This window comes from Phragmites australis, chromosome 4, assembly GCF_958298935.1.
Source record: "Phragmites australis chromosome 4, lpPhrAust1.1, whole genome shotgun sequence".
In the NCBI taxonomy this organism is placed as follows: Eukaryota; Viridiplantae; Streptophyta; class Magnoliopsida; order Poales; family Poaceae; genus Phragmites; species Phragmites australis.
The window spans coordinates 14,272,346-14,294,656 of record NC_084924.1 but is presented as its reverse complement, the minus strand read 5'-3'; the positions used below and the strand labels follow the sequence as shown (position 1 = coordinate 14,294,656).

At 44.1% G+C, this 22,311-nt stretch overlaps 3 protein-coding genes across 3 annotated transcripts; all 3 read right to left on the bottom strand.

Moving 5' to 3' along the window:
• Positions 1-2,489: 2,489 nt before the first annotated feature.
• Positions 2,490-3,596, bottom strand: LOC133915776 (uncharacterized). The gene has a single exon (XM_062359077.1). It carries the CDS (start codon positions 3,267-3,269, stop codon positions 2,598-2,600), a length of 672 nt encoding a protein of 223 aa, XP_062215061.1. The 5' UTR covers positions 3,270-3,596; the 3' UTR covers positions 2,490-2,597.
• Positions 3,597-5,423: 1,827 nt separating this feature from the next.
• Positions 5,424-8,926, bottom strand: LOC133915775 (glutamyl-tRNA(Gln) amidotransferase subunit C, chloroplastic/mitochondrial-like). Its single transcript, XM_062359076.1, has 5 exons — positions 8,595-8,926; positions 8,461-8,501; positions 6,947-7,002; positions 5,836-5,890; positions 5,424-5,741 (listed from the first exon to the last, which is right to left on the bottom strand). The coding sequence occupies exons 1-5, from the start codon at positions 8,901-8,903 to the stop codon at positions 5,666-5,668; spliced, it is 537 nt and encodes a 178-aa protein (XP_062215060.1). The 5' UTR covers positions 8,904-8,926; the 3' UTR covers positions 5,424-5,665.
• A 6,017-nt stretch (positions 8,927-14,943) lies between these two features.
• Positions 14,944-17,351, bottom strand: LOC133915774 (cation/calcium exchanger 1-like). The gene has a single exon (XM_062359075.1). The coding sequence runs from the start codon at positions 16,937-16,939 to the stop codon at positions 15,227-15,229; it is 1,713 nt and encodes a 570-aa protein (XP_062215059.1). The 5' UTR covers positions 16,940-17,351; the 3' UTR covers positions 14,944-15,226.
• Positions 17,352-22,311: the final 4,960 nt, after the last annotated feature.

The window sequence follows — 22,311 nt, the reverse complement described above, 5'->3', positions numbered from 1 at the left end:
GTGATGTATGTGTTATTCCCGAAGACATATCCCTCGTATTGTGCGTAATGTTATGACATTTGGCGTAATGTTATTTTAGTAATCGAGTGTGCACTGTTTATGTTATGAAAAAATGTGATGTGTTCATTGATCGCTTCACATTTACTTTGTTTTCCTATTCCCTATATTCTTCTATGGGTTTATGAAAGATGAAGCTTGTCTGTTTAAAAACAAAGTTCTTATTTGACCTACATAACCAATTTACAGAGTTGGTCACCTTCAGTTTGTTCCCAGCTAGTTACTGCCATTGCTTTGTACCACCAACTTGTGATTGCAATGATTAATTGCATTTCTATGATCAAAATCTTGTTGTATTTCATTGCTGCCATGTATTTGGTTTGCAGGGACTCTACGGAGTACGCCCCGTTCCTGCGTGGTGACGACAATGGCATGAGCTGGGACAATTTTGTGCCTGGTACCCAAGAAGGAATCATCGGGGACACATTCTAATGTCAGAGAGGAGCAGCACCTAGAGGCACCGGGAGAGGTTGCATCTGCAGGTGGCCGTGGAAGCAGTTATAGCATGAAGGAGGACCTTCTTGTTGTGTCGGCATGGCTGAACGTGAGCATGGATCCCGTGGTGGGGAGCAACCAGAGTGTTGAGGCTTTCTGGCAGAGGATCGAGACATTCTTTCACGAGCACAAAGACTTCGCTTCGAGCCGCAATAAGAAGTCTCTAGAGGGGAGGTGGAGGTTCATCAACACTATGGTGCAGAAGTTCTGCGGCCACTATGGCAAGGCCACGCGTAATCGGAAGAGTGGGAAGACCGAGGCCGACACGGTACGTTATCTATCAACTTATTTTCAATTCGGGATTCCTGACTAGAACACCAAGTTTGACAATTGTAGCTTATGCAAAGATACAGGACCAAATCTGTTGCTTCACATGACTCAGTGCTTCTCTATTGCATTTGTGTTCCTGGTTTTATGCTATTTGCTGATGACATTGGAACATCTTGCTAGATCGCGGCGGCATTGCAGATGTTCCAGGCTGCGGAGCACAAGGAGTTCACGTTGATGCCTTGTTGGCAGCAGTTGCGGAATCATCCTAAGTGGCAATCGGAGCCTTCGCTCAAGAAGCAGAAGACCACCGCCGCGGCCAGCCCCTCATCGACGCCGCACGTTGAGTCTTCTCCCGGGATCAACGTGTCCGAAGGTGTAGCTGCAGGAGCTTCCATTGGCAGTCCACGTCCGAAAAGGCCACTTGGTCGCATTCGCTTGAAGGAGGTTGCCCGCTGTTCGTCCTCCTCAAACTCAGCTTCCGCCCCCATGGTTGAGATATTTGACCAACATTTGGCCATGAAAGAGAAGATTGTGAAGGAAAATGCAGAGAGGTTTGCTGAGATGATGAGAATGGAGCAGCAAAAGCTCAGACTCGAGGAGGAACATGTGCAATTGGAAAAGATCAAGGAGGAGAGGGAAAAGGTAAGGGAGGAGAGGTAAAAGTTAAAGGAGGAGAGGGAGATAATGAGCATGGATCTTTCGCAGATGGATGAGGACTAGTAGGCCTATTACAGGACCCTCAGGCAGAGCATTATTGCAGCTAGGCGCGCCGCCTCTTGGTCATCCGTCTAGTTTACGCTCTTGCTTGTGAATTAGGTTGTGCGAAACATATCTGCACCTTTCTATGTGGTTAATAAGTGCTGTCCAAGCGTATATGCTATTGTGTTATGTTATTTCAAAACCAGTTTGTTCTCCTGTGTTATGTAGCCTGTGACAGATGGCTTTGTTTGCATGTTGTAGTGGAATGACTTCTCAGTTGTAGTGGAATGAATTTGTTGCCTTCCTGTCTTCCTGTTGCAAGTGGTGTTCAGTACTACCTGGTCACCTTCCAGTTTGTGATGCATATGAAACCATGTCCGGATTTGCTTGTTGGTTTGTTATTACATCCCTCGTTGTGTTTAATTTGTCCGAATGCAGTATCTCTATCTTGCTGTGCTGCTAAATTTTATCTTTTGTAATTCCTTGTATAAATTCTTTTCTGATGTACTACAAGGCGTCTCAATGTTTTGCTGGGTGCATTTCCTATTTCCCAAACTACGTGCAAAGTCAAGTGGGAATCCCCAGGCCACAGATTTGGTTTTGCAGTTGCTCGAGAGGTATTGCATAGTATAAAGCTGATCAATAACATTTTGTTTCTATGTTCTGTGTTATAGGACAGGACACATTCTGATTCCATCTTAATGCAGTCCAAAAAATATTTACAAATCAATTCACACTTTTGATGTGTAGAATTTTCTCAGTCCTCAAAGCTCGAGCTGTTTTGTTGAATGGTGCTGTTAGAAAGGGGGAGCGCCTGGTTCCCCCTGGTACATTTGATCTGTCCATGAGGGCTGCATTTCCTGTTTCTAACGCTCGTGTCAAGGTTTGTTATGTATGCATTGTAGATTTCGTTGTTCATCTTGCATTGTGACGCACTTACATAGAACATAGTTGCATATGACACACTACTAAACATAATACGCACTTGCACAGGACTAAGCAGGGTTATTGATCAAACAAGATGAGGTTGATACTACTCTCCTCCGTGGAGCTACCAGAGATGCTCAACAATGTTGTCACGGAGTTGCTGATGACCCTGCCTGCTTCTTATAGCACGATACCTCTGCATAAATGCTTGCAGTGGGGGGGGGGGGGGTTGGGTCGTGCAACGGCTCCACAACCTCACCAGCACCCTCGTACATGCGTTCGACTTCCCCATCCGATCTCTCATCTTTGATTATCATGTTGTGCATGATAATATAGGCGGTCATGACGTTGTTAAGGGTTTCCTGATCCCATAACCTCGCTGCCCCCCGGACTATGGGAAACCGGGACTGCAGGACTCCGAAGGCCTGTTCCACATCCTTCCGTGCTGCCGCCTGCTGAACCACGAAGTGTTGCCGCTTCCTCCCAACTACAGATTGTATGGGCTTCACGAACGTGGCCCACTCCGAATAGATGCCGTCTGCAAGGTAGTACCCCATGGTGTAATGGTGTCCATTAATGGAGTATTGTACCTTGGGGGCCTCGCCAGCGGCAAGATTGTTGAGGAAATGTGAGCGGTGCAGCACGTTGATGTCGTTCAGAGAACCTGGCATGCCGAAGAAGGCATGCCAAATCCACAGGTCCCGCGACGCCACCGCCTCTAGAATGATCGTCGGTGCGCTGACATGGCCGGTGAAAGAACCCGACCACGCCGTCGGACAGTTCTTCCACCTCCAATGCATGCAATCAATGCTTCCCAGCATCCCCGGGGAACCATCTTCGCTCGTTGATAGCAATCAAGCGAGCAGTGTCCTCCTCATTCGGAGCACGGAGGTACTCATCACCGAACACATCGACAACGGTACGAACAAACCGCCTCATGCTCTCAACGATGGTGGTCTCCCCTAGCCAGAGGCACTCATCCAGAGAATCGGCTGGAGCATCGTATGCTAGCATACGGAATGCCGCAATCACTTTTTGCAAGGAGGAGAGCCCCAGCTCGCCTGCAGCGTTCCTCCTCTGCTGGAACCACGACTCATGCTCCTAAACTGCCTGCACAATCCTGAGGTAAAGATCACATTTCATCTTGAACCTGCACGAACACCGAGCATTAGCACCTCACACACCATCACTACATAATACTTACACAAGATAGCTTCTGTTTCCAAAATTGCCTGCGACGGAAAATGTAGTCGGGGTACACCGCTGGATTGGCAAAGTAGTCGTTGTACAACCTATTGTGGCCCTCCAATCGATTCCGGTTGACACGCCGATGACCCGACACTGAACCGCCCCAAGGCCCCCACTGTGATGCTTCCTCGTCCGCATGCCAGGCCCTGAGAGTCACTAAGACCAACTCATATTCCTCATCGGTAGAATGATTGGAGAAACACGGGTCTCTCAAGTACTGATTCCAGGCTGAACGATGATTCATTTGGCTGGCTTGCAAGTGAGATTACATCAGCCTCATATATGTAGTGCGATGGTGCGGCTTCTGCAGCAAGACTACTGGCCTCCTTCCTCTACAAGCTAAATTGCAATGGAAGCCACATCGTTTCGTACGGTGCAAACAATCTTTTGTGACTGCGTAGTGGCAAGTGGCGAAAAAAATTCGGTCTCAAAAATTTATTGCCAAAAAATATATTTATTTCCAAATAAATGAAATTTAAACGTACCACGAATTTTAACCGTGCCATTCAATACCCGTTGCAATGGGAACAAGTGAAAAAACAATGATGCTACGGCGGTTATGGCGGTTGGGTAAAAATCAATTTAATATGGGAGATAGAAGATAGTGGATAAGATATAGAGTTTCTGTTAGAGATGGATGGAATAAGGGAGACTGTAATAGTGATAGGAGATGTTGTAATAGTGTTTTAGAGTGTGGACATTTAAGATTTCTGTCGGAGATAGTCTAAATAACCCCAAGGATTCCACCCGAAATGTGTTAGGACTCATGTCAACAATTTTCCATCGCTGCATAGGAAAATAAGATTAAGATGCTCTGTAAAGAAAATGAAGGAATGCCCATAATACCCGTATTTAATCAGATCCAATTCGAGATATTATAAAGGTTAAATAATCAAGGACCAGAAGAACTTGAGAAGTTTCTAATGATTAGAGATTCAGATCACGAAATTGTATTTCAATTGTGTTTGCGAACCGATAGAGATTTCTAAGAATCTCAATAAAACAAAGGACGTCGTGTATCAATCATTAAACTATTCTTCTAACTACTATATTCATTCTATTTTACTTATCGTTTAGAATATCGACACAGTCTCTAACAAGCACGTTTGATTATTATTTTTGATAACTCTCTTGTAAAAGTAGATAAAAATTAAATGATGTTAAAGTATTTTTTACGATAAATTCATTACTATTATTTTTGTGTATATTAGTATTTAAAATTTTGACTGTACGTACTTTGGAACGACATCCAGAAAGGATGTAATATATGTATACGTGGTACCGTAGATGCCCTTGGAATGAACAATTTGATGTAAGAGGCCCTCGCGTCGCTTACGTCGGGTGACTCGGGAGCAACAACAGCTCAGCGCCCAAGCCACCACTGCGCTCGCCCTTCGCCAGCGGCCCCGTCAGCGACGGCGGCGGTGGCGAAAGGCCACACCAAGCGGTTTGCGTCCGGCGCTTCCTCCTCCCTCTCTCTCCTCCGCTCTCTCTTCTTTTCTTGCAGATCTATCCAGTGCTTCCTCCTGGTCAACGCTTCTTGCTGTGCTACAGCTACCCGGATCCGGCCGTCCCGGGCCCGGATCTCGCCTATCCTCGTGGTCTCGACGGCCTCTGAGGCTAGACCCGGCGATGTGTGGAGCATAATCTCCAAGGAATGTAAAACGTATTAAAGTGGCTGTAAGAATGCACTCATTTGTACTTGTGAGAAAGCATATGCAGGTGTCTTAAAAAAGGATCTCCTGCCACCAAAACAAAAAAAGGATCTCCTCAAGCAGATATCCCAAATCTGTCCTGTCCCAAGATCTTGAATCATAACATTATCGAATCGAAATGACACCAAAGTGAACTTAGCTTGCTCTTGCTCTGTTCAATCTTCAGCAGCTATCAAAGTTTTGTTTAACCACGCTTCGTTGTACAATGGCATGTAATTTCAACAAACTAAAAATTCTGATATACAGACTACAAGTCACTCTTTGTTCAGCACTCTTGGCACTTTGATGTATGGATCATCATAACTTGGAATGGCCTCTACTATGGCATCTCTGCATTGAGGAAAACAAAAAAGGCACTCAGCTTTTCGTTGCAACACATGGCAATGCTTCAGAGAAAAACATGGAAGAGAAATTGCTTTCTTACCTGTTAGCAAATGTTTCAGGCTTATCTTCTCTCAAAGAACTACCGGCCGCTGTACCTGTGGTCGAGATAGTGGAACATGAAAAAGGTTAATAGGCAAAAATACCACGTAGGGCACTTCTAGGAACTCTCAAGTCTTAACAGCTCGAGACAAAAAAAGGGGGTTACATCATAGTACAACTTTTTTCTCGATGCAAATCAAATATTTGATGAAAGCATAGAAACACTAAATCAAATTAATCGAAAAATAAAATAAATAGACCTCTTCTCCAAGAACTCAGAAGGCTTCCTACCATGCTCTTTTGCACACTATAACTCAGAACTAATTGTGCAAAACATAATTAACTGATGAGATTATTATCCTCCCATGATGCTTCCTTTTCACGTGTGCTGTCAAGTGCAGTACAGTACTACAGGACATAGCATCCACGATTTTATAAAGTTCAAAAGCAATAGGTACAAACAACCATTAGTAAGTTGTTTTGTTAAGTAAACAAATAATGTACTTATTCTAAAATATTTAAATTAACATGGATAATATAATATTACCCAGACCATTGGAGCAAACATCCCTGAACCAAGCGCGAAGCAAATGGTTAAGTGAATACAGCGCTCAACCAAGGCATGAAGCAAATGGCTAAGTGCTAGTTAGACAGTAAAAGTCCTCTATTGTGACAGCTATTTGGGACTATGGCCCTGTTTGACACAACTTATTGCTGACTTCTGCTTCTCAGAAGCTGTAAGCTGAAACAAATAGGCTAGCTTATGGCAGGCTTTTAAAAAACTGAAAAGCTAACTTCCGATGAAATGAACTAAAAGCTGATAAGCTGGTTGAGAGTGACTTTTCTGAAAAACTGGTGTGCCAAGAGTCTAAAAATTTCTCATAAAAACCAACAGCTTTTGGCATAAGCCACTTTTAGCAAAAGCCGCTTTTCAGCAAAAACCTATAAGTTTCAGCTGTATCAAACAGAGCCTATACCAAGAAACTTACTAAATCATATGGCAAGTCGAGCCCAAGTATCACATTCACTTAAAACGGCACAGCATTCCAAATTGTATCAAATCAAGAGATGCTAATAAGCAATGATGAAAATGTGAAGAAACAGATGCATACCAGCTCTAAGTGAGGGCTCAACGGACTCAAGATCAGCCGCCTGAAGTTGCCCAAACCTATAAAGAAAAGAAACAATGAGTAGCTCAGTTCAACCCCCCCCCCCCCCCCCTCAAAAAAAAAATCTGTCAAGCATTTTTCTCACAGCTCATACAAACATCAATCCAACACCCTCAAAGTGTCCAAAATACTGGCCTTATGCCTTTTCATTAACACGGAACAGTAACAAGAACCTTCCACTTTGTGATGACTAGGGCTAACAAACGTTTCATTGCATTGTTGCATTCGTCCTCTAAAGCTACATGGCATTGTCGCATTCGTCCTCTAAAGCTACCTTCCACTTTGTGATGACTAGGACTAACAAACATTTCATAGCATTGTCGCATTCGTCCTCTAAAGCTACATAGCATTGTCACATTTGTCCTCTAAAGCTACCTTTCATGAGTTTTCTATTCCGCACCATCTTCTTCAACAGTGAAAAGCCATTGGTCCTTTTTCATGGTGAATCTGCGATGCCGATGCACCTAATTAGATGCTAAGTTTAGTGTGACCAAGTGACTCATGTTTTACACACTGCAAAAGACTCGGTAGGTTGAATTGTTCGGACAAAAATACAAGTAGTGCTATCTTTTTTTATTTGGAGTAAAAATAGGACTTATATTGGAATGCCTCAATCGGTGATGATTCTTTTGTTCATATTAGGTAAATAATGGAACAAAATACCATCAAGTTAGGCACATGAAACTGCTGTTAAATCCATATTTAAAGTATAGGCACCATAGTGGGAACACAAAGGTTGCATCAAAAGTCCTTTACATGATCGAACAAGCTCCCGTAGTAGTTGTTTTGACTAGAGTTTATGTGATGTTTTGGTTCAACCCCATTTGATGTACGTTAGTTTCTATTTGTTGAATCAGTATGTCATCAGGAAGTTCCTTTATGTTTTTGACCATTTAGCACCTTGGAGTACATGATTCACAAAACCGTATGCAACAGATAAATATGGCCTATCTTTTCTGTAAGAATGATGGGGCACATGTAAACTGTAAGCCCAGCAACCTTGGTATCAATAATAGAATATCATAACTTGCTCACAGAGGCATCAAATTGTGAAACTTCTAAAACTATTGGAGGACATATCGTTCAACCTTTGTTATTGGACAATATATCACGCTGAAATGCAAGGAAGATATTTGTTCTATTTACTAATTGACAACTCCGAATGAAATCTGGTGCAAGTTCTCACAGCAACGTGCAACACTTATACAAACAATGCTTCAACATTTCCAAGTACCCAACGAATTTCTTTTTGTAAAATTGGTAATGAACTACGATATTTGTTCTCTAATTCCCCAAGTTCGACAAATACTTCAAACGCGCAGCAACGCATTGGTGGGGTGGTATTCCTAGTAGTTTACTCTACACTAATTTTTCACAGGAATCCAACAAGTCCAAATTGCAAGCACCAAAAACCGGCGCATGAACTATCCAGAGAGAGAAAAGGGAGCATAAATTACCAGTCCACCACTTGTCGAATCTTGGGGGCGAACTCCTCGGCCTGGCGAGCGAGCAGACAAAACACAAGCAAGCATCAGCCTTAGTCTCATCTAGAGAGCCCCGGAGAAAGAAATAAAGAAACGTGCTGACCGACCTCCTGAGGGGAGAGCGAGATGCGCGCGGCGTTGGCGAGGCGGGACAGGTCCGGCGGCTCCAGCGCCCCCGCCCCTGCCGCCGCGGCCGTTACGTGGGTGGAGGAGGAGGAGGAGAGGGGCCGCAGCCAGTGGGTCCTGGCCGAAGGGTTCCGCAGCGGCGGTGGCGCCACCAAGCGGAGCCTGGGGATGGCGGCGGTGAGCATGGCCGTCGTCGCTGCGCTGCTGCCCCTGGTCCCGTGGTCCGGCTGAAGGATAGGGAGGACTGAGGAGCCGGTTCTGGGTGGTGGGATCGACAACGAACTCACCATCTCGCTCGCTTAGGCCCACTGCGCAGCGTCGCCCGTTTGGTTGGGTTGCTTTCTTTGGCTGTTGTGTGGGGATGCATTTTGCCCTTGATTGTTTGGGCCGATTGTTCTGCTGAGAAGACGAAAGGCCCGGCCTGGGAACGCATGCACAATTGGCTTTGCAATTTTTTATTTTATTTTTTTAGAACCAGACCCTAGTCTGGAGCCTTCATTGAAGACTATTTTTAACGGAGGTGTGTGACACCGGAGCTTCGAACCTGATAGGCTCGGCTACTTCCTTGTGGCTTTGCCAATCGGCCTTGCAATTCGAGTGTCGACAACGCCAATAGTGCAAAATGCAAAGATCATGAAAAAAATCGCAGGAGCAACGTTTGGGTAAATATGTCCTGCAAGTTGCAAGAGAAATCTTACGGAGCCCGTAGACTGCAAGTTTCCGAGGGGAGCTACTTGTATCATATTGCGATCTGAAATCCAAAGTGGCCCCTCACCATGCGCCCTGAGGAAGGGAAGAAATCCCCTGCCGTCCAAACCATCTACTGGTATCTGCTGGCAATCATGGCTATGCCGCTATTCTGTTGTTGTTCCCCGCTAATGACCATTAGTAAACAGTAAGCAGCAGCACAGCAGCAGAAAGAAACAGACAGCTGGGCCCAGGGCGCCCCTAACCCGTCAAGGGCAGTGGTGGATCTGCAGGAGGGCAGAGATTAATGTTTAACCATTTGTGAATTGTGATTAATGTTGCAATATTTCTTATAAATATCTATTTTTTAAGTGTCAACATGAATAAAAGAACACTATCACATATTTTTCTAGCAATGTCAATACTAAGTAGTACTCCACACACTGGTCAGAGCACAAATCAACCAAGTGTGGAATTTAGTTTCTCGGATATTGTGGCATCTAGGTCCTTAGTTAAGTGATAAGTGTTTCGGTGATTAGTGACAACTGTATTATTGTGACTAATGCGTATGTTTTGAAGAGAATCAAATTTTTTTTAGTACACAATGGTTGAATGGGTTTTTTTTCCCTCATGAAATTCTATTGGTCGATCAAAAGGATATTTACGTCAAGACTAAGGATCTTCTAGTTTTAAGTGTCACAAGATGATAAAGGACACTTAGAGGTAGACAGGTCTCTTTTTGTTTTTTTTTACCGTACTATAAATGGGGCTAAGTGTTGTAGCTTGACTTAGTTGAGTTTAGACATAGTTGAATGCATACTTGCGAAAATCTAGCACTAGGCAGCTCATAGAAGCTCATGGGTGAGAAGTTGAGAAGTGAGAACTCAAAGTCGATTGAATTGAACGAGTTACACAAAATTTGTTCTTACTGGATTGTCTGGTGTGAGAAGGTTTAAACTCATCGAACTATTTTCCCTCTCTGTGAAGGTTTTAAATGACCTCACCGGATTGTCTGGTGATCAGAAGGACGCATACACTAGACTATTTAACAGAAGCATTGTTTTTTTGAAGAAAATCCAAGTTGAACTGACCGGATTGTCCAGTGATATAAAAGAAGTTACCACCGGACTATTTAACAGTGACTTAGTATTTTTGGAAGAAATGATTTATAAGTCACCGGATTGTCCAGTGATACTATGTGAAGTAATACCGAACTATTTTGCAACGGCTACTGACAGATGGCAGACAACACGTGAAGAAAAGTAGTCCCACCGGATTGTACGGTGATGACAAAGGCGTGTGCACCAGACCATCCGGTATTCACAAAAAATATAAGTGGTTGGGTAACGGCTAGATTTGGATCTCTAGCTTATATATACCTCATCACTTGACTTTATACGTCTCTCTTGCAACCCAGAAGTATTTATACACAGTTGGTGTCATTTAGAAGCAAGGGAGAGCACTTGAGGTGATTTACAAGTTCTTAATTGAAGATTAAGGATTTTATTAGTGCTTGAAGAGTAGCGAGTGTGCATCTAGCTGTTCTTTAGGCTTGATAGGGATCAAGTGAACCAGTTAGCTTGTTACTTTTGGTGGTTAACAACACCTAATCGGTCGTGGAGATTGAAAGTGTTCTCGGTGAGCTCTTGGAGGTCATGTGGGAGCCCCGGGAAGCTCGTGTACTTGATTTGATGCCCGCAAATTCGAAGATGGAGAAGTGTCAATCACTAGTGAGCACTTGAGTCTTGGTGACTCAAAGAGGAGCGACACTCTTGTGTGGATGCTCGAACGAGGATTAGTGGAGAGTGCCAACTCTTCGATACCTCGGGAAAAGCTCGGTGTCCCCTTTTCCTACTCTTGTTACCTTCCGTATTTTGCTTCTAGCATTTCCTTCATGCAAGTTTCAATGCCATACTTTACTTATGTTCTATATGCTTGCATGTTTTTACTTATCATTCTAGCTTGTTAGGTCGTCTAGTTGCTTTTATTCATTCTAGGCTAAGGTTGCTCTTTGTTCTAGAATTCGGTAGTTGGTTTGAGTTTTTATTAGTACCCTATTCACCCCCCCCCCTTTTAGGGCCCTTAGATTCTTTCAGATATCATTGGGGATCCAGGGAATCGCAAACCAATTGATGAGTATCCATTTGAAATTAGAGATCAAGTAAAGAGGATATATGTTTTGAATGGTCTAACTCAACCAAGGGGTCATATATTTTCTCGCAAATGGCAACAAGGTGAATGAAGATCCTTCCAACAACACTAGTTCAAGAAAAATGATTGGTTGGAGTATAGTGTTTTAAAGGGTGCATCGTTTTTCTTGTATTTTTATGTTTTTTTTGAGCTGGAAAAGCCTAAAAGTTTTGGGAATGATATCTTTTCAAAGGCTGGCTATGAGAAATAGAAGAAGGTTTTGGAAAAAAAATTGATAAACATGGTGCTTTCCATGCTCACAATATTACAAGGCTGAAGTGCGAGGACTTTATGAAGATTCACTTGACTACTTCTTTAAATGTTGCATGGTTTCTAATTGAGCAAGGTGATCCTTTCCATGGATATGATGAGTATTCTACTTCCCTCAACAAGCTTAAATTTAGAGAGATGGTTGACTGGTACAAAGACATGAAAAAAAGGAAGGTGAAGAATGCATATGAGAAAGGTTCTACACGGTGTCAAATGATATTTATTACTATTCAGAAGGACCTTACGCTTGTGCAGAAGAAGTCACAACAATGATTATGGATGAGATTGGAGTAGGAACTTCTTGGTGCTTATTGATGAGTCTCGAGATGTATCAATAAAGGAGCAAATGGCTGTAATTTTGATGTTAGTAGTTAGTACATTGTAATTTTTTGTTGTGCTTCTATAATTTTAGATTTTGTATTACTGACTTAGAATAAGTTGTGGTATGCAAGTTTGTGAATGATCAAGGAAAGGTTATGGAGTGATGTCTTGGACTTCAACATGTCCAAAAGTGTAAAGCTATTGCATTGAAAAAAAGCTTTGGTCGGTATGATTTCTAGATATAAGTTAAACATCTCTAGGCTTTGTGGGCAGAGTTACGATGAAGCTTAAAAAATGAGAGATGAATTTAATGGCGTGCATAATCTGATTCAAGATGAAAATTGTTACGCTTTTTATGTACGTTGTTTTGCCCATCAATTACAGTTAGTGATTGTTACTGTTGCAACTTCTAGTCTAGCCATTGCAGATTTTTTTAAATATCTTCCTTTAATAGTGAGCACTTTAAGTGTATCTTGTATGAGAAATGATGTGTTGCTGGTAAAACATCATGATGTCTTAATAGAAAAGGTGGAGAAAGGTGAAATAAGAATTGGAAGAGGATTGAACCAATAAAGTAACCTAACTAGGCCAGGAGATACTAGATGGGGTTCACATCTTAAAACATTGCTACGTATATACCAAATGTGTGAGGCAATCTTGGAGGCGCTTGATATTGTATGTGCGGATTCTATTAAACCATCATGTAATGGTGGGCATTTAGTTTGATTAGTAAAATGTAAAGCTTTGATTTTGTATTTATCATGCATTTGATGATAGATTTGTTGAGCATTACAGATGATTTATCACATGCTTTGCAAAAAGAAGGATTGAGACATTGTTGAAGCAATGAGTTTGATCATGGATGTGAAAGATCGCCTTTGTCCAATCCAAAAACTCGGAACAGCTCAAGAACAAAACAAGAAAGCAGAGCACATCGGCACAGGATATGAGAGACAATGGATGTGATAGAATTTTGTGGATGCTGCGATCTTAGAAGGTTGCTGAAAATATAGTTCAGGCTAGGAAGAATATAACTTTTCCACTGATTTGTCACCTCATTGAGCTAACATTGATTATTTTTATGGCAATGACATTAGTTGAGATGATCTTTTCAGCGATGGCTACTATAAAGATAGATTTATGCAACAAAATGGGTGATGATTGACTCAAGTGACTTGAAGGTATACTACACTGAGAATGAGATATTTAGAAACATTAGCAATGAAAAAAATTATAAAACAGTTTGAAGACATGAAAAAACGTCATATGTTAGTGTCTGAAACTAAATTATTGGTATACTCTATTCTCTTCTAATGTTCATAATTATTTGAAACTCGAAAGAAATTATTATATCGCTAATTTACCATGTTTAATGTTATATATATATATACCACTTATCAAGAGGAATAATGGGCTACCATCATCCGTCGTGTGTTATGCTGTTATTCATTGGTTTTGTAGGACCATATTCTCTATCTGTCTTTTCTTTATGTTTGATGTGTTTTATATTTTTCCCTTTTAAGTTTCTATACGAAATTACTTCGATCCACCCAATTATAGGACATAATTTATTTCATAGTAGCATGGTTGAAGGAGCCCCCAAATATTTTGGTCTGTGTTCGCCCCTGGTCCAGAGTGCTTTGTTTCCAAAGAATTGGAAGCAGCTGATACCATGCTTTGCTTCTCCTAACTAATCCACGGAACGAAGAAGAAAAGAATCGAAAGCACCAGTATAAAATCATTTCACTTTGTTGACGACGGCGAGCCCGAGGTCTTCCCTTCTGCGCGTTAAGACCTGAACCGAAGTTACCTGCCGTCTTGTAAGCGCGTTCCAGGCAAATATATAACCCATATATAAAGCGCAGCAAAAGCAAGTAACCAGCTCTATTCAGAGGTCAACGCCGTTCAGCTGTTGTGACTACTTGTGTCGGGTGACGCTGCTTGATCAAATCCACGTCGCAAACCAACGAGGAGAGATCGCCGACGAAGCTACACGTATGGGTCGCTGCAACTTGACAGATTTTGACGCAAAGAAAGGAGGAGCTGCGATCATAATCTGACCAAGGTCTGGCTTGTTTCTTTGCAAGTAAACAAGACGGATCCCGTCTTGCATCCTCGATCGTCAAGAAGCTTACTCCGGGAGAGGGAGAGGGAGGGAGATCCCTTCCTTCTCATGACAGCAACGCCAAACGCTCCGAGGAAAGGGACAAGGCAGATGGCGTCGTTTCGTCCAGACTTGAGAGGAAGCGCGCGCCAACCGCGAAGTGCTCGCCCCCATCCGCGGTGGGGGACTGGTAGGGGAGACCACGGACCCTCGGCTATGGTGGAGCGCTAAAACCAACAGATCTAACTTCTCTAAAAATACATACTTAGACAGGATATCCTGCCTCAGTTCTACAGACTATCTCTAAACTTCGCAGAAATTACTTACCTCATACTTCGTTCGTTTGTGTTCCGCTCCCGAAAATCCCGCTCCGGTGTTTCGACTCTGGCTCACGCGCCCGCCTACCCAACCCATGGACGGGCCTAATGACTAGTTCACCCAAAAACTTAGAACCATATACGTTTGCGATCGAACCTTAGCGTCTGTTTGGTACGAGACCAACATTTGACTGTCTCGGAAAAAATTGACGGCTAACATTTTTCTACAACTTTTTTAAGCAAAACTTAGACAGCCTAATCATCTACCCGATTTTGACCCGCTAAACTTTTGGTTTTACGTCAAACCAAACACCAAAAGCCAAACCAAAATTTGACGTTACCCTGATTTTGGCCCTGACCAAAATTTGGCTTCGGCCGGTTGGGGGCATGAATCAAACAGGCCCAACCTTTTCACTTGGTGCCGCTACTATTTGTCACGGCTTATGAATACAACAAACATGTTTTTCCCTGCATCCTCTAGTCAAAGCCCCTTCTTTCCCCAGAAGTGACGAGGAAGAAAAAGAATTACTGGCACAACACCGACCAATCAACACCTACTTGTGGTGTAGTGCTACTACTAAGTAATATACACGATTATCTAGCCTTCATCTTTTTTTTTGGCTATCATTTACCAATCTAGATCTACCATTACCAGTTTGATTCTACCACGATCAGTGAGAAATAAATCAAGGCAGGCAGGGAGTGTCACTGCAACTGCGAGCGGCTATGTCCAGAGGCCGAGCGTCTCGAAGACGCGCACGGCGAAGAAGCAGAGGTAGATGGTGATGAGTCCCAGCCCGTACACGCGGTCGATGCGCATCCCCCTCACGGGCACCACGAACAGCGCCCACGCCAGCGCCGCGCCCAGGAACCCCATAGCCTCGTACGCCGCCCCGTCCGCGGGCACCACGAACGGCGCCGGGTGCTGCGCGCCCGCCGCCAGCGACAGCGACAGGCCCAGGCCCACCACCGTGTTGAACAGCGGGCCCGCGTAGCACCCGGACACCGCCGTCTGCGCGCCCCCGGCGCCGCCGTGCACCGCCATCGCCACGTTCGAGACCAGGTCGCCCAGGGAGTCCCCCCACGCCAGCACGGTGACTCCCAGCACGCTCGCCTTGATCCCGACCATGTAACCGATGGTCACCAGGAGCGCCACCAGCTCGCGGGCCAGGGTGTACGCCCACAGCACGCTCATCAGGAACCCCGCGGCGAGCCACGGCACGCGGCGCCGACGGCCGCGCGGAGGGGAGGCGGCGTCCGTGGTGGCCGCGGCGAGCGCGGCGAGGAGGAGGCCGAGGAGCGCGCCGCCCAGGAGCACGGCGAGGCTGTGGCGCACCGAGGACACCGGGTTGCGCTGCGAGGTCCAGGTGGCGGCGAGGAGGACCGGCGCCAGCGCGGCGGACGCGACGGCGTAGGGCCGGGACCAGCGGTGCGCGGCGATGTCCGGGATGGTGAGGCGGCGCGGGAGGTACAGCGGCATGCAGAGCGCGCGCATGAGGCAATGCAGATAGGCTATTCCCCTTGGAGTGGGGCCGGCCGCCGCCGTCTTGGAGTGGGACGGCAGCGACGGGACGCCGTCGTCTTCATCGAGGAGCGGCGCGGAGAGGCTGGTGACCAGCGGCTTGCCCTGTTCGGCGCAGCAGTGTGACGTCCATACGAGGACGACGTAGCCGACGTAGAGCGAGACGAAAGACACGGCCGCCCAGACGGTGACCTCGCCGTTCACCAGCACGGCGAGCAAATAGCAGAGCGCGAGGAGGAGGAAGCAGAGGTCGCGCACGAACCCACGCCACTCCACGACGACCCCGCGGCGGGCGCCCACGGCGAGCGCGACGACCCCAGCGACTACCGTGGACACGAACAACGCCCCGCCGAGCGCGCTGTTGAGCCCCACGCCCCCGCCGTCGCCCGAAGCGAAGGAGACGACGCTGGCGAACACGTCGGGAGCGCCGTTGCCGAGCGAGAGCAGCGTGACGCCCGCGATGGCCGGCGGCAGCCGCAGCGCCGCCGAGAGCCCCTCGAGCGACGCGCAGAAGTACTCCGACGCGGTGTCGCCGAGCAAGTAGAAGAGCAGCGCCAGCCACAGCAGGAGCGCGGCGTACCCGGCCGCCGGCGCGCGGGCGAAGCCGCAGTAGAAGAGGCGGAGGTAGTCGACGTACCCCACCGGCGAGCACCGCGCGTGCGTCCGCAGGTACTGGCACCTAGCCTCCCTGCCCTTGATGGACTGCAGCTCCTCGCAGTTTCCAGAGGCCGACGATGACGACGACCCACTATCACCATCAATAATCGCCCCCTCCTCTACCGCGCGGTTGGTGGAGGTTGAGGAGTCACGCGGAGCGGCAAGGAAGGATGCGGAGAGGAGGAGGAGGAGCAGGAGCAGGAGGAAGCAGGCGCTGGGGACGGGGTTATTGCACGCGCGCCCGCGCGGGAGCGCCATAAAATGGGGAGCAAGGCGGGGTTTTTAACCGGAGAGGGCTAGGCCGGCATGCCGTGCGGGGCGCGCGGCAGTTGGGGATCTCGGTGCGAGACGAGTGAGTAGCCTCTCGGCCTCTGCGGTGGTGTGTGGCGGGAAGAGTGGGGGAGAGGGATTCGTGGTCGTGGGCGGGCGGCTCTGCTCGGTTCGAGGCGCAGGACGGCAGGAACTCAGGACCGGAGAAAACGAGGCTGGCCTCTCGGGGTCCTTCCGTGTGTCTACAGGCTGGGGACTGGGGGAGTACGCGCGATGCGATGGCGAGGTGGTGCGTCCGCGTGGAGGATGGGCGGCTAGAAGTCATGGTGATGCGGATGGGTCGGCGTCTCGGGGTCGCCGTGAAATGGAAGGGAGGAAGCGGGCAGCGGCAGCGGCCGTGTCGAGCGTGCTGTGGCTCCGCGCTTGGCTTGGGTAGGTACGTGGACGCGAACGAGGCTTTGTCTTTGCGTTGCTACCGTACACCGTGTGGTCCGCGCTGTGGCCCCGTCTGCCTTTGTGTCGCTCGACATCGGTGGCCTGTAAAATATTGTTTTTTCTGCTACGACGGGACAGTGTGGGGCGAGCATTTTTGCAGAAATTCTGTACTAAAACTTTCACCCTTGGAAACTTCTTACTGTCATACCGTGTAGTACCTATACTACTTTTGACAAGAGTCCCTAAATAGCACCAATTAGGAAATATTCGTTAATTCTGGGACATGCTTTGCGAACAGACGTGCGACGTAAAAAAAAACTTTTCATTAGATGCTAGGCCAAACCAGGGTTCTTTTCAGCAGGTAATCGGTCGAAATTCACGCATACTGAGTTTACCGCTCTAGTTCGATTTTAGAAATTGAACGGTAACCGAATTTGAATTAAAAATTTTAAAAAAATAAAAAATTCAAAAAATCCTAAAAAGCCTAGAGACAATTCTAAGACTTTATGTGAAAAAAATGAAATAATACGTTGTTTGCATCATATTATATAGGGAGAAAGTTCGAAAAAAATGAAAAAAGTTGAAGCGTGCAGCTCAATTATTAACTCATGTTAAGAAAAAGTTTAACATGCAAACACATATATTTTTTTAAGGACGTATCTTAAGTGGATCTTTAAAATTGATTTTACTTCATTTAGAGTTTTATTAATTTCTTTATAATTTTTACAAAGTTCACAAGCATAAAGTAAATATGTTAACAAACAACACTGTAATTAACTTTTTCATATCTACTATTATTTTTCCTACATAAAGTATAGTATAAATAAATTAATAAAAGTGATTCCACTAATTTTAGAGGTGTGATAGGTCAGTTACGAATTAATCTAGTTGCAACACACTTACACAATCCTGCATGTTACAATAACTAATTCATGATTTCATGTATTTTTAAAAGATATAGGATCATATAAGAAGACTAAAAAAATTAGTTTCATAATTTTTTATTAGCAAAGAGTAAACTATGCCTTTAATTTGGTTTGATAAAATACATTTTCTCACAGAAAATTTTCAAATTTTTATGAGTATAAATACTTTTATCATGTACATCATATTACAAAAAAACCAACAAAATTTGTTTCACTTGATTTGAAACTCAGATGAATTAGTTATTGATTTTACAAGATTGAGTCAAATTTTTAGTTTTTTTTTAACTTCACTGAAAATCGAGAAAACCGAGCGGTTACCGAAAATACGAAAAATTCAAGAAAACTGTTCGATAAATCGAGAAAATCGCTCGATAACCGGTCCGATTCGACTGGTTACCGAATGGAGAATCTGGCATTTTTTTATCCAAATTTTAAATTATAGCAAATAAATTTTGTATAAATTTCAACCGAAGTTCGCGCGATTATCACGATAACCGCGTATTTTTATTACTGCTGAGAAGTGATTACTGTTTAAAAACAGTAAGTAAAACCCTGGGCGAAACTGCCTTGGAATCTTGTACCAGCGCAAGCGGCTCACCTTAGCCTACAAAATGTTGTTGGACAGTGCGGGCTGTGGAGCAAGTAGTACTATCTTCCCACTAGTAATTGCACATGAGAAATCAACTCAGGATAGAGTAATTTGAATAAATAAAAAAATATAGTATAAAAAAGATATTTATATTTATAAAATTAATAACATAATCATGCAATGCTATGATGAATATCAAGATGATAACTGATTTGTGAGAGGAAGAAAATAATTCTTCTATAGTACTTAGGTGTAAAGATAACACAATAGAGGCGATCTTCGTGATATGACGGTGGATGCAATATGCGAATGATGGTGCATCCTCTCTAGAAAGTCAGTGTTGTAGGCAAAGTGCGGGAGGCAGCACACTCTTTAGAGAAACCTAACGTTGTAGGTAAAGTACGCAAGGCGGCACCCTCTAAAGAAACCCAACGGTGAATATATAAAAGAAAAATATTAGACGTTTAGGTATGGAAGATAAATAATAAGAGATTGAATGTAGTTTTGGATTATATAGAAGATAAATATTAGACGTCTAGATATGAAAGACAAATAATGGGAGATTAAGTATTTTTAGAAGGAGAAACAAAGTCTAACTTTATATGGTGACCGTTTGAGCAACTCGAATGAATGATAGAGATTGATCGAATCTGTCAAAACTCATATATTTATAGGAGTATAGATAATTTTTGTTGAGGAAGGGGCAAGGCACGCTTTTCATATGTTCTCTTAGATTTGATCCCGTCACCCAGCCTAGTTCTTAGGACAATCGTATCTAATAAGCACTGATCGATTCTTAGGCATATCGAATGCAAACATCTCATTCAAAATGTGCTTATGAAAAGAAAATGTTGACACATCTGCCAACAATGTACAACAAGCTAATTCTAGATGACCGTTGTATCATTTTGTCAGCGGCTAATTTGTTGGCATAATTCACCTAAACTAGGTGATCAAGATTAATCTAATCAGTAAGCACCGTCAATTAGCAGCAGAATTACGTAATTAACTTAGTCTAACCTTGATTAGGCAAAGCTATTAGCGAATTGTCTTGACGGATCAGGGTAGAGCCACGACATGGTCCTGTACTTCGGTGAAGACGAGTCGAAGGTGTAAAGGAAGCTAGCAGATCCGTTGGCGTAGTCGCTGGCAACACACCGACGACGGTGACAACCTTCGGTCACCACGAGCGCTAACCTTTAGATCGGGAATATTAGGGTTTTCATGAGCCTCACAGAATTGATCATCTATGGCCGCCGACTAACCCTTCTTTTTATATAGCGCTAGGTGATCGGGACCAAAACCAATTAGGTGGAGTCGCCACTGATTATGGCGCATGTGTGGGTCCATCGACCCCCTAAGGACTCGATCAGGTAGTTTGTTAGCCTAACTAAGAAGCTTACAACCAATATTCTCCCACTTGATCGAATTGTCACAACAGCTATCAAAATGCCACTATCATCCTTAGTCCATACTCAATCAAAACCTATGCTGGCAAAACAGCACACCGGGACAATGTGGTCATAGTAGCTATCAAAATGTCACTAGAGCTCATAACCTATAGTGCACAATTCTAGTAAATATGGATAAAGTTTATACTTTGGGAGATAGTTTCTCTCTAATGGTCCTTTATATCTAGGATCATGAAACTGAGATCTTTGCAGTAATTATCCCAAAATCATAGGTTATTAGTTAAACTCATGCCGGAAACATATTCTTTAAATACATTGGGTGGTAAACCTTTCGTTAGTGGGTTAGAAAGTATTAACTTTGTACCTATATGCTCGACCTCAATAGTCTGATCCTGAATTCTATTTTTCATAGCATGATGCTTTATGTCAATATATTTGGTAGCAACAATTGACTTGTTGTTACTCAAAAAGAATACTACAGCTTTATTATCACAGTATATCTTGAGCGGTTTCGTTATGTTGTCAAGTACTTTTAGCCCCGAGATAAAATTCTTAAGCCATACGGCCTGCCAGGTGGCCTTATAACATGCCATAAACTCAGATTGCATCATAGAATATACAATAAGGGATTGTTTGAAGCTTTTCTAGGAAATGGCTCCTCCCAGGAGAGAGAAAATATAACATGCAGTTGACTTCTTTGTGTCCATGCACCCCGCAAAGTCAGCATCCGAATAACCCATAACCTCAAGATTATCAGACTTCTTATATGTGAGCATAAAATGCTTAGTGCCTTGCAAATAACACAAGGTCTTCTTGACAGGTTTTCAGTGCTGTAATCCTAGATTCTACTGATATCTGCCCAACATCCCTGTTATGTAAGCTAAGTCGAGATGAGTGCAAAACTGAGCATACATAATGCTCCCGATGAGCCTAAGGAATCGTCTTCATCTGATCAACTTCTAATTGATTCATCAGGGTTTAGAATGAACCAAACTTATCCCCTTTAATGACATGAGTAGGTGTTGCAGAATAATTATGCATATTATACCTTTTGAGCACTCTGTCAATGTAAGCTCTCTTGGATAGACCTAATACCCCTTTGGACCTGTCCTGTTGAATCTCAATGCCCAAAACATAAGAGGCTTCACCAAAATCCTTCATCTCAAAATTGGACAATAGAAATTGCTTAGTCTCATGCAGCATGTCCTTATCATTGCTTGCCTGTAAAATATCATCCACATAAAATACCAAAATGACAAATTTGCCCCCTTTAACTTTAATGTAAATATAGTTGTCTACTTCATTTTCTTTGAAGCTGAACTTTCTTATGACTTCATCGAATTTAAGGTGCCATTGCCTGGATGACTGCTTTAGTCCATAAATGGATTTCCTAAGTCTGCACCTCATGTGTTCCTTGTCTTCCATGACAAAACATTCCGGTTGAGCCATGTATACATTCTCATGCAAATCACCGTTAAGGAATGCGGTTTTAACATACATTTGGTGTAGCTTTAAATCATAATGAGCCACTAGCGTCATTACAATTCTAAATGAGTCCTTCAAGACAAGAGAAAATGTGTCATTATAATCGATCCCTTCTCTCTGAGTGAAGCCCTTAGCGACAAGTCTTGCCTTAAACCTTTTGACATTTCCCTTAGAGTCATACTTAGTTTTGTAACCTATTTATAGCCCCACTGGTTTGACTCTGTCAGGAATTTCTACTAGGTCCCAGACCTTATTGAAACTCATTGACTCCTTCTCATCCTCCACGGTCTCATGCCACTTTGATGAATGCTCGCTCATTATGGCCTCCTTAAATGAGGCAGGATCATCCACCTTTTCTATGTCGTTCACATCTTCATTCATGTAAACGACATAGTCACTCTAAAGAGCATATCTTCTTTCTCGCTGTGATCTTCTTAAGGGTTCATTCGCGATCACAGGAGTCTAATCTATATGATGCTCATTGTTAGGTGTTGCGCTACTAATTCCATAATC